The following is a 12,619-nucleotide window of genomic DNA, read 5'->3' as shown; positions in this document are numbered from 1 at the left end:
GGTCCCTTTTGGACAATTGAGTTCACCATGACCACTCCTCTGGCAGATAATTCCACAGTCTCACTGCTCTTACAGTAAAGAACCCCCGTCTGTGCTGGTGTAGAAACCTTCTTTCCTCTAGACGTAGAGGAAGCCCCCTTGTTATAGATACAGTCCTGGGTATAAATAGATCATGGGAGAGATCTCTGTACTGTCCCCTGATATATTTATACATAGTTATTAGGTCTCCCCTAAGCCTTTTTTCTAAACTAAATAACCCTAATTCTGATAATCTTTCTGGGTGCTGTAGTCCTCCCATTCCCCGTATTACCCTGGTTGCCTGTCTTTGAACCCTCTCCAGCTCCACTATATCTTTCTTGTACTGTCACATCACTATCATTGGTGCAAACAGTGCGGCCGAAGGACCGGACTCCACAAGAAGACTACGCAATTCCAAGCGGCCCCAGCACCTGCGGAAAGTCTGGATGGAATTTTTGCCGTGTTAATGGGACCTAATTCTTATGAACACAGTGTTGTGTCAGAAAGATATCTGGACTTAATAAAAGGGAGGCAGCCCGAAAGCTTCTCTACAAAATTCTGTAAGTCCAATAAAAAAAATGTATTACAAGATACCGCAACATTTTTTGATTTGCTATATTTTTTATACTCTAAAGCTAGTATAAACAAACATTCTTAGGATGCATTCACACCACGTTTTTGCAATACAGTTTGCGGTAGCGGTGATCGGGCCGGGGTGACTGCTGTTATCTAACAGCAGGCATCCCGGCACATCGCCGAGGGGGGTCCTGAGACCCCCCCCCATGACCGCGATGGGCGCAAATCGCAGGTCAATTCATACCTGCGATCTGCGCGGTTCCGGGTCATACAGGTCACTGGTGACCCGGAAAATAAGAGGGATCCCCTGAAGGGATAGGAGTTTGGTGGCAGGGGTGCCCTCCTATCCCTGCTATTGGTCGGCAGAGCGACCGACTGATAGCAGACCGGGGGAGGGGGGGGGGGGGTTAAAGTTTGCTTCCCCCACCTATCAGTGTCCGGGCAAAACGGGGGAACTGTCCAGGGAAGGTCGGTGCCGAAAGTCCCTTACCTGGATCCCGGAGCGCAATCCTCCATGCAGCGATCCCCCACGTGCGGCGGCAGCAGCAATACATCCGGGTCCTGCTAGGTGAGTTGTTGCCTAGCAATATCCAGAGGGCCACAGTTTACAGTGGTCTCTAAACCGTGGCCCTCCAGATGTTGCAAAACTACAACTCCCAGCATGCCAAGACAGCCTTATGCTGTTCCTGAATGCTGGGACTTTTAGTTTTGCAATATTTAGAGGGGTTCAGGTTGTAGATCACTAAGTGGTCTCAAACTGTAGCCCTCCAGATGTTGCAAAACTACAACTCTCAGCATGCCCAGACAGCAGTTTGCTGTCTGGGCATGCTGCGAGTTGTACTTTTGTAACATCTGGAGGGCCACAGTTTTTTAGACCACTGGACAGTGATTTACAACCTGAACCCCTCTACATTTTGCAAAACTACAACTCCCAGCATTCAGGAACAGCATAAGGCTGTCTTGGCATGCTGGGAGTTGTACTTGCGTGCCTCCAGCCGTTGCATAACTACATCTCCCAGCATGCCTTTCCGCAATTAGTACATGCTGGGAGTTTTAGTTTTGCAACAGCTGGAGGCACACTGGTTGGAAAATACTGAGTTAGGTCATAGAACCTAACAAGGTTTTCCAACCAGTGTGCCTCCAGCTGTTGCAAAACTACAACTCCCAGCATGCATGGTCTGTCAGTGCATGCTGGGAGTTTTAGTTTTGCCCCCCTCTCATGTGAATGTACAGGCTACATTCACACTGGTGGCAGATTACAGCGAGTTCCCCGCTTCAAATTTGAGCTGCGGCAAATTTTCCGCCGCAGCTCAAACTCCTAGCGGGAGAAGCAGTGTAATCCGCCGTCAGTGTGAATGTAGCCTAAAAACACTACACTACCATAAAATAAAGAGTAAAACACTACATATACACACGTACACTGCCCCCCCTACCCCCCCCCCCCCCCCTTCCCCAATAAAAATGAAAACGTATTGTATGGCAGTGTTTCTAAGATGGAGCCTCCAGCTGTTGCAAAACAAAAACTCCCAGCATTTCTGGACAGCAATTGACTGTCCAAGCATGCTGGGAGTTTTACAACAGCTGGAGGCACCCTGTTTGGGAATCACTGGCATAGAATACCCCTATGTCCACCCCTATGCAAGTCCCTAATTGAGGCCTCAAATGCACATGGCGCTCTCACTTCGGAGCCCTGTCTTATTTCAGGGAAACAGAATAGGGTCACATATGGGGTATCGCCGTACTCGGGAGAAATTGCCTAACAAATTTTGGGGGGGGCTTTTTCTTCTTTTACCCCTTATGAAAAGGAACAGTTGGGGTCTACACCAGCATGTTAGTGTAAAAAAATTTTTACACTAACATGCTGGTGTTGCCCTATACTTTTCATTTTCACAAGAGGTAAAAAGGGAAAAACGCCCCACAAAATTTGTAACGCAATTTCTCCCGACTACGGAGATACCCCATATGTGGGCGCAAAGTGCTCTGGGGGCAACAAGGCCCAGAAGGGAGAGTGCACCATGTACATTTGAGGTGATTTGCACAGGGGTGGCTGATTGTTACAGCGGTTCTGACAAACGCAAAAAATAAAAAATAAAACACACCCACATGTGACCCCATTTTGGAAACTACACCCCTCACGGAATGTAATGAGGGGTGCAGTGAGAATTTACACCCCACAGGTGTCTGACTGATCTTTGGAACAGTGGTCCGTGAAAATGAAAAATTTTGCACAGCCCACTGTTCCAAAGATCTGTCAGACACCAGTGGGGGGGGGGGGAAATGCTCAATGTACCCCTCATTACAATCTATCAGGGGTCTAGTTTCCAAAATGGTATGCCATGTGGGGGTTATTTTGCTGTCCTGGCACCATAGGGGCTTCCTAAATGCGACATGCCCCCAAGCAAAATTTGCTCTCAAAAAGCCAAATATGACTCCTCTTCTGAGCATTGTAGTTCGCCTGTAGTGCACTTCAGGTTCACTTATGGGGTACCTCCATACTCAGAAGAGATGGGGTTACACATTTTGGGGTGTCTTTTCTGCTATTAACCCTTTAAAAAATGTGAAATTTGGGGGAAAACCCACATTTTAGTGAAAAAAAATTATTATTTTTTTTTTTACATATGCAAAAGTCGTGAAACACCTGTGGGGTATTAAGGCTCACTTTATCCCTTGTTAGGTTCCTCAAGGGGTCTAGTTTCCAAAATGGTATGCCATGTGTTTTGTTTTTTGTTTTTTTGCTGTTCTGGCACTATAGGGGCTTCCTAAATGCAACATGCCCCCCAAAAACCATTTCAGAAAAACGTACTCTCCAAAATCCCCTTGTCGCTCTTTCCCTTCTGAGCCCTCTACTGCGCCCGCCGAACACTTTACATAGAAATATGAGGTATGTGCTTACTCGAGAGAAATTGGGCTACACATACAAGTATACATTTTCTCCTTTTACCCCTTGTAAAAATTCAAAAATTGGGTCTACAAGAACATACGAGTGTAAAAAAAAATGAAGATTTTGAATTTTCTCCTTCACTTTGCTGCTTTTCCTGTGAAACACCTAAAGGGTTAAAACACTTACTGAATGTCATTTTGAATACTTTGGGGGGTGCAGTTTTATAATGGGGCCATTTATGGGGTATTTCTATTATGAAGACCTTTCAAATCCACTTCAAACCTGAACTGAAAAATTGTGAGTTTGAAAATTTTGTGAAAAATTGGAAAATTGCTGCTGAACTTTGAAGTAAAAACACTTCCAAAAGTAAAAAAAACATGTCAATTTTATGATGCAAACATAAAGTAGACATATTGTATATGTGAATCCCAAAAAAATAATATTTGGAATATCCATTTTCCTTACAAGCAGAGAGCTTCAAAGTTAGAAAAATGCTAAATTTTAGATTTTTTCATCAAATTTGGGGATTTTTCAGAAAGGATGCAAGTTACCACAAAAAATTACCACAATGTTAAAGTAGAATATGTCACGAAAAAACAATCTCAGAATCAGAATGATAACTAAAAGTATTCCAGAGTTATTAATGTTTAAAGTGACAGTGGTCAGATTTGCAAAAAAAGGGCTCAGTCCTAGAGGTGAAAATGGGCTGCGTCCTTAAGGGGTTAAAGTTGTACTTATCCATGAGAAAAGGGGTGGGGGGGTGGGGACGGCGCTGGGTGCGATGACAAATCACAGCTTTTGCTTTTGTAGCACTGATCCTGGGTGGCCATGGTGGAGGAGGGAAAAGAGAAAAAAAAAAAAAAAAGTTGTGATGATCAAGTTGGGGGGAGGGAAGCAGAACGTTCCCTCCCCCAGACCTGTGTTTTCCAACCAGTGTGCCTCCAGCTGTTGCAAAACTACAACCCTCAGCATGCCCGGACAGCCGAAGGCACACTGGTTGGAAAACACTGCTCCAATACAACACAGATGCAGCAGAGTGAAGTCATTTGGTTCGACTTAGGAAATCCTTAATAACAAACTCAGCTCTGCTACATCTCCTACTCAACCACAACACTTTTTATACCCCCCTGGTTGCTGCCGCATGTATTTCCCAGTCTGGCGGTAACACTAGAGAAGTCAGGACTCCAGCCTAGCACTTCCTTTCTAGTCCTGGAAACATTCCTATACTTCCATGTTCTTTTTAAATGGCCGACCCCCTCCTCCTCCCCCCCCCCCCCCCCCCTCCGGATGTGTTCCCTCCTGCGTTCCACCCTGAGGCCAACAACGGGAAAACCACAGCAGCCCAGCCACCAGCCTTGTGCAAAACAATCGTAGGATTTGTTGTTTTTTTTTGTTTTGTTGTTTTCTTTTTTTCTCTTCTTTTAAAATCCACTTCCTTTGGAAAAGATACAAAGTAACAAACACCGTTTATCAGGTAAAGGCCATGTAACCAATACAATGACACAATCTCAGCCACGACTAAATATTTACAGAGTAGCGTAGCCAATAGGTTAAACTGCAATGTTTCCACAAGTGACTTTTTATTTTTTAAAGGGACAGCGTCACGCCAACGTGTGCTCGCCGAAATTTTTCACACCTGGCTCATTGCATCTGTTACGGTAATATAAGGACATTTGGTCACTTTCATCATTCTTCATAATAAATGTAAATGAGCAGAGTGCAGCAGCCCCGACTTATACCAAATCCTTAGCACCCATGCAAACTGCAAACGTGCGGGCACAGACCCCGTATGGTGGCACACAAGAGGCCCTATAGGTCAGCGGAAGGCTATGTTCACACAGCAGAATGTCTCTACCCCCACGGAAAATTTCCATATTACGACAACACGAATGGATTCCGCTGAAAGAATGGAAATTACCGCCGCTTTGTGCACGGTGTAGAATCCCTTTAAAAGCAATTCAATCATGTGACTGAAGTCAGGGGGGGGGGGGGGGGGGGAGAATAGGCGCAAAAAAAAAAAAAAAAAAAAAAAGGGGCCAAGTGGACTCTCAGCCCAATACAGTAGCCGATGCTGAGTGCCAGGTATACTACGGTCTCCTAGGAGTCTATGGGCGCCATATCACTAGGGTTCAGTTTAAGTCACGTTCAGGGTAAAACTTCCACGTGAAGCCATATTATGGCCTCCTCCCCATGCACCCCCTGACCTAATGGACTGAATGCCGTCTACTGGTGACTACTATATTCTGTCCATTTGTGCTCTATACTGTTTCTGTGCTGCAATCCACAGCTTTGAGTCCTGCACAGAAACTGCATGTGTTTGGGAAATGGACCCAACGTAGTCCCTAGTAGATTATATTGTGTCCAATAAAGTCAATATTTATACGGTGTATATTGGCATACCTTCAGCCGTACCACCCCGATGCCGTGGCCTTCAGCCGTACCACCCCCACGCCGTGGCCTTCAGCCGTACCACCCCCACGCCGTGGCCTTCAGCCGTACCACCCCCACGCCGTGGCCTTCAGCCGTACCACCCCCACGCCGTGGCCTTCAGCCGTACCACCCCCACGCCGTGGCCTTCAGCCGTACCACCCCCACGCCGTGGCCTTCAGCCGTACCACCCCCACGCCGTGGCCTTCAGCCGTACCACCCCAACGCCGTGGCCTTCAGCCGTACGCCCTCAACACAAGAGGTTGGTGCTACTCATGCAGTACTTCACTTTAACAACCGGTTGTTATACATCCATGAATGCATTCTATAACCTGAAAAACGGGTACAAACAGGTACAACATACACTTGTCCCCCATCACTATTTTGTTGTCCTCGCTCCGGCAGTCAATGGTGGACCAGCATGGTGACGCCCCTATGGACATCATGTTCCTGCTAACACTAGTTGTCAGGCTGGCAATTGGTGTCCATAAGGATGGTCAGGCCTAAAGTCGGTTTGCAGAAAAACGCCATAATCGTGACTTTTATTTTGCATTTCTATTTGGCAAAACTGCTGCAAAGAGTCTATAGCGCAATATAAAAAGGCCCTAAACAGAAAAGAGTAGATACATGAACCCATTTGAGGCTAGCGGTACATGGATCGTGCTGAATCACAGATAATTTAAGTGCATGGGGACACATGCCGCGCCCCCCCCCCCCAAGAGGCCAATACACCCCAATTCATAAGCTGTAATGCAGCACAATCCTGGAGCACTACAGCAATCAAGAAGAGGGGCAAAAATAAAAAGTAAAAAAGGCCTAAGAGTGAGTACACAATACTGATCACTGCGGACCTTTGAAGCCATGCAGATTTTGATGTGATTTGGCGCAAGTTTTACCTTCCTCATTGATATTATTGGGGAAGTCGCAAATCGATAAACCGAAACGATGCAGATTGTCTAATCCGCACCACAGGTCACTTTCAGTCTGAAAACTTTCCACATATCATAACAAAAAATAAATACATTTTTTTTTAAATCAGCTGTGCATTAAATAATCAATTGTGCATTATTTTATTTATTTATTTTGTATTCCCCTCCCCTATACCTACCTTTTTGTTGCTTCCCCCCCCCCCCTTTAACCATTGCATTCCCTATCCGGAGGTATCTGACGTCTTCTGTGTCTGGTTTGTATAAAACAGGATCCTCGCTCTTCACCACCGGGAGGTTTCTATTGAGACACTTCTAAGAACATTTCCTAGAACTGCTCCTGGGCCCTGATGAAATATCTGTAGCTGCCCCCCCCCCCCCCCCAATTAGTATAGACTATTTATAGCACTGATGCCTTCTTGTATAGCCGGGAGGCCCCTTTAGGCACCGGGTAGGACTGTTAACTCCGCACAGTTGGAACCCTGATCTTAAAATCATCATTTTCAAGTATTAGGACACCAGCAGACAACTATTATAATTTGAGATAGAAATATTAAAATATATATATATATATATATATATATATATATATATATATATATACATACACACACATATACACATATACACACACGCTTTTTTTTTTTCTAAACATTTTTATTTTTATTTTTTTGGAGAGTAGCATTCCAAATTTTTCTTCTAGAGTAGAGTGCCCCCAACGTGCAGCTCTCCAGCTGTTGCCAAACTACAACTCCCAGCATGCCCTGACAGCCGAAGGCTGTCAGGGCATGCTGGAAGTTGTAGTTTGGCAACAGCTGGGGAGCTGCACGTTGGGGAACCCTCCCCTAAATGCACTTCTCTGGGAGTTGTAGTTTTGCAAGATGTAGTTTTGGCTGTCAGTGCATGATGGGAGATGTAGTTGTGCAACAGCTAGAGAGCCGTAAGTTGGGGAAATCCGCTCTGGATGCACCATGATGGGGGTTGTAGTTTAGCAACAGCGGTAGAGCCGTAGATTGGGGTACCCCATTCTTAATGCACTTTGGCTGTCAGGGCATGATGGGAGTCGTAGTTTTTGCTGTCAGGGCATGATGGAGTTGTAGTTTTGCAACAGCTAGAGAGCTGCAGGTTGGGGAACTCCACTTTAGACGCACTTTAATGGAAGTTTTAGTTTTGCAACAGCAGCAGAACCATAGGTTGGGGAACTCCACTCTAAAAACACATAGCTTTTAAAGCATGATGGGAGTTGTAGTTTCGAAACAGCTAGAGAGCTGCAGTTTGGGGAACACACACTTTGGTTGTCAGGGCATGCTGGGAGATGTAGTTCTGCAACAGCCAGAGTGTGGCAGGATGGGAAACTCCGCTGTAGATGCACTTCTATGGGAGTTGTCGTTTCGTAGATTGGGGTACAGAGCGACAGTAGATTTGGGATACTCCACTCTTAATGCACTGTAGTTGTCAGGGCAGGATGGGAGTTGTAGTTTTGAAACAGTTGGAAAGGGAACTCTGCTCTAGATGCACTTTCATGGAAGTTTTGCAACTGCAGCAGAACTGTAGATTGGGGGAACACCGCTCTAGACACACTTTGGCTGTCTGTGCATGATGGGAGATGTAGTTGTGCAACAGATAAAGAGCCAGAAGACTGTTTTGATTGCTCCTTGATGGGAGTTGTAGTTTTATAACAGCGGGAGAGTTGCAGGTTAGGGAACGCCACTCTAGATGCATGTTTATTGAAGTTGTAGTTTTTGCAACAGCAGCAGAGACTTGGATTGGGCAACTCCACCATAAATGCACTTTGGCTTTTAGAGCATGATGGGAGTTGTAGTTTTGCAACAGCAGAAGAGCTGCAGGTTGGGGAAACCCGCTCTAGATGAATTTTGGCTGTCAGTGCAAGGTGAGAGACGTAGTTTTGCAACAGCTGGAGAGCCGCAAGTTTGGGAACTCCGCTCTAGAGGCGTCTTGACGGGAGTTGTAGTTCTCAAACAGCGGCAGAGCCATGAAATGGGGTACTCCACTCTTAAAGCACCTCGGCTGTCAGAGCATGATGAGAGTTTGTAACTCTGCCGCTGTTGCACAACTACAGTTTGGGAAACATTCACTGTAGACGCACTCAGGCTGTCAGTGCAGGATGGGAGATGTAGTTGTGAAACCGCTGCAATAAGTTGGGGAAGTCTAGATACACTTTGATGGGAGTTGTAGTTTTGCAACAGCTGGAGGTATCTTGGTTGGGAAAAACTGATCTAGAGTGAAGTTGCCCCCCCCCCCCCCCACCCTGTGGCTCTCCAGCTGTTGCAAAACTACAACTCTCTTCTTTTCCCGACAGCCAAAGAGTCCCCAGGAGCCACCCCCCCCCCCCCCAAGCTATGGCTCTGATGGGAGTTGTAGTTTTACAACAGTTGCAAAGTGTGTCCAGAGAGTTCCCAAACTTACGTCTCCCCAGCTGTTCCAAAACTACAACCGCCATCAGAGCCATAGTTTGGGGGACAGGGGGGGACCACTACTCTTTGGCTGTCAGGAAAAGGAGTTGTAGTTTTGCAACAGCTGGAGAGCCACAGGTTGGGGAGGGGGGAGGAGCAACTTCACGCTAGATCAGTTTTTCCCAACCAGGTCGCCTCCAGCTGTTGCAAAACTACAACTCCCAGCATGCCCAGACAGCTGAAGGCTGTCTGGGCACGCTGGGAGATGTAGTTTTTCAACAGCTGGAGGCACCCTGGTTGGAAACACTGCTCTAGATGCATTACGTCGCATGGCACATCCACCTCCAGCAGAACCTGCTCTCCCAAATTTAGGATCGCCCCCAATAACCTCGGCGTATATATATCTATAGCCCAGACTCTGCAAAGTCAGAAACGAAAAAACAACATGGCCGCCACATACTAAACAAAAAAATTTCCAATAAATACATTTAAAAAAAAAAAGTACAAAGATGGGAATGAACGGTCGCCAAGAAGACCGCCACTTACAATCGGGCACTCAAGGGGTTAAGTCTTCAGGGCCAGAGCTGAGAAAGATCAGAGGCAGCTCCAGAACAACCATATAAAGCTATTAATAAATGACTTCCAGATCACCATTACTACACAGGACCCACAGTGTACGGCAACGCAAAAAAAAAAAAAGCCCCACCGCGCTCCCCCTCCTCCCCCCACACCCTGACTCCAAGATGTGGGAGTGAACAGGACTCTACATGTAAATGCTCCCCCCCCCCCCACTGCCTTTGGCTACAAAGTTGGAAAAAAAAAAAAAAAAAGTAGCAAAAAGTTGCACTGACCTCAGAGAGTGAAAAACAGAGATTGCACAGAAAATAAAGACGTAACGCTGCGGCGACAAAGAATACGCTTACCGGAAGCGGAATGCTAAATACATCGTCAATGCAACGTAAGCAAGGGTGAAGAACTACAAATCCTAGCATGCCGAGATAGAAGCATGCTGGGACTTTTAGTTCTGCAACCTAATTTATATTAATAAAATAAACAAATCCCTAAAACAGTGTAGTTATTTTCCAACCAGGGTGCCTCCAGCTGTTGCAAAACTACAACTCCCAGCATGCCCGGACAGCCGTTGGCTGTCCGGGCATGCTGGGAGTTGTAGTTTTGCAACAGCTGAAGGTACCCTGGTTGGGGAAACCCTTCCATAAGAGATGGGTGCTGTATAGGAAAGATTTTCAGCTCTGTGTGAACATACCTCTTATAAAGAAGTAGTGGGGATACTTTTTTTTTTTTGCCCACTTTATAGCAGTCTATCACAACCGGGGGGGGGCCTCCAGCTGTTGCAAAACTACAACTCCCAGGATGCAGTTTTGCTCCAGCTGGAGGCACGCTGGTTGGGATACAATGACGTAAAGCCCCCTTAAAACTACTTTCCCTAAATTAGAGCAACCCCTTAAGTTGGAGTTGCAATTTTGCAACAGCTGGAGGCACATTGGTAGGAAACACTGATACAGAACCCCCAAAAAAAACAAAAGCACGCCTTTAAAAGGCCCGGGCATGCTGGTAGTTGTAGTTTTGCAACAGCTGGAGGTGTCCTAGTTGGGATACACTGACATAGAGCCCCCCCCCCCCCCCAATTACTATGACTAGATTAGAGCGCCCCCTTAGGTTCCTCCCATTCTATTGCAACTTCCTAACACCCCAGTAAATCCTATCCCCCTCCAGTAAAGTTCTTGGTCACTGCAGAGGACCCCCCCCCCCCATCATAATACAGAGGACTCCCCCATAATACAGAGGCCCACCCCCCCCCATCATAATACAGAGGACCCCCCCATAATACAGAGGCCCACCCCCATAATACAGAGGCCAACCCCCCCATCATAATACAGAGGCCAACCCCCCCCCCATCATAATACAGAGGACTCCCCCATAATACAGAGGCCCACCCCCCCCCCATCATAATACAGAGGACCCCCCCATAATACAGAGGCCCACCCCCATAATACAGAGGCCAACCCCCCCCATCATAATACAGAGGCCAACCCCCCCCATCATAATACAGAGGACTCCCCCATAATACAGAGGCCCACCCCCCCCCATCATAATACAGAGGACCCCCCCATAATACAGAGGCCCACCCCCCCCCCATCATAATACAGAGGACCCCCCCATAATACAGAGGACCCCCCCATAATACAGAGGCCAACCCCCCCCATCATAATACAGAGCCCCCCCCATCATAATACAGAGGCCCCCCCCCCCATCATAATACAGAGGGCCCCCCCCATAATACAGAGGACCCCCCCCCCCATAATACAGAGGACCCCCCCCCCATCATAATACAGAGGCCCCCCCCCATCATAATACAGAGGCCCCCCCCATCATAATACAGAGCCCCCCCCATCATAATACAGAGCCCCCCCCCATAACACAGAGGACCCCCCCATAATAACACAGAGGACCCCCCCATCATAACACAGAGGACCCCCACATAATAACACAGAGGACCCCCCCCCCCATAATAACACAGAGGCCCGTACACCCCCTCCCGGTTGCCCTTTAGTACCTGCCGGGAGTGGGACTTGGGCTCCGGTTGCTTGAAGAAGGAGTCGGGCAGCTTCCTCATCCTCATGGGCAGGGTTTGCGGTACGTTTGCGGTTTTGGGGTTCATCACCGCATTAAACAGCGCCTCCAGATCGGTCTCCGAGTCCCCCCGTACGTGAATGATCTGGTGTCCGACCGGAGGGGGCTGGGGGGCGGACGAGGCGTTCTGCTGGGGGGCTCCGGTATCCATGGTTAGAATTATTTTGGGGGTAAAGGGGGGGGGAGGGGGTAAGAATTGGGGGGTGGAGGGAGGGGGGGCTCCCGGTGCGGCGGCGATCACAGTACGCGGCTCCCGTGCATGTCAGCGTGAACAGCCGCGTCCTAGTCGGTCCGTGGAGGGGGGGAGGGCTCTTTAGTCCCGGTAGATCCCGCCCGGATAGTCCGCGGCCACAGCTCCCGCTCGGCTCCAACAACGAGAAAACTTTCCTCACATCCCGCTGGGACCGCAAAAACTTTTTCCCTGGGCACGTGATCAACCGCAGCGAGGCCACGCCCTGAAATGGATGAGTCCGGGACGGGAGGGGCGGGGACTGTGGGATTAACCACGCCCCCTTCCCAGCTCCTGTATATAGAGAAAGAGCATAGAAGTGTCAGAGAGAGAGGATTGGAGTGGGGGCAGGATGGTGTGTAGGGGGGTGAGGGGGCAGGAGTGGGGTAGGCTGGTGTGTAGGGGGGGTGAGGGGGCAGGAGTGGGGCAGGATGGTGTGTAGGGGGGTGAGGGGGCAGGAGTGGGGTAGGCTGGTGTGTAGGGGGGGTGAGGGGGC

At 48.0% G+C, this 12,619-nt stretch overlaps 1 protein-coding gene across 4 annotated transcripts in view; it reads right to left on the bottom strand.

Annotated features, from left to right (window-relative positions):
• The window catches only part of YAP1 (Yes1 associated transcriptional regulator), an 83,324-nt gene extending 71,003 nt beyond the window's left edge, over positions 1–12,321 (bottom strand). Inside the window, exon 1 of one of the 4 annotated variants that reach the window (XM_056561550.1) lies at positions 11,818–12,321. In XM_056561550.1, coding sequence (XP_056417525.1) covers positions 11,818–12,045 — 228 coding nt within the window. In that variant the 5' untranslated portion in view covers positions 12,046–12,321. The remainder of the gene's footprint in view (positions 1–11,817) is intronic. The other 3 variants (XM_056561548.1, XM_056561549.1, XM_056561547.1) reach the window with 3 other exon arrangements.
• Positions 12,322–12,619: the final 298 nt, after the last annotated feature.

Source organism: Hyla sarda, chromosome 2 (genome assembly GCF_029499605.1).
Source record: "Hyla sarda isolate aHylSar1 chromosome 2, aHylSar1.hap1, whole genome shotgun sequence".
NCBI lineage: Eukaryota > Metazoa > Chordata > Amphibia > Anura > Hylidae > Hyla > Hyla sarda.
The sequence above is the reverse complement of the archived record's forward strand: the minus strand, read 5'-3'. Positions and strand labels throughout refer to the sequence as shown.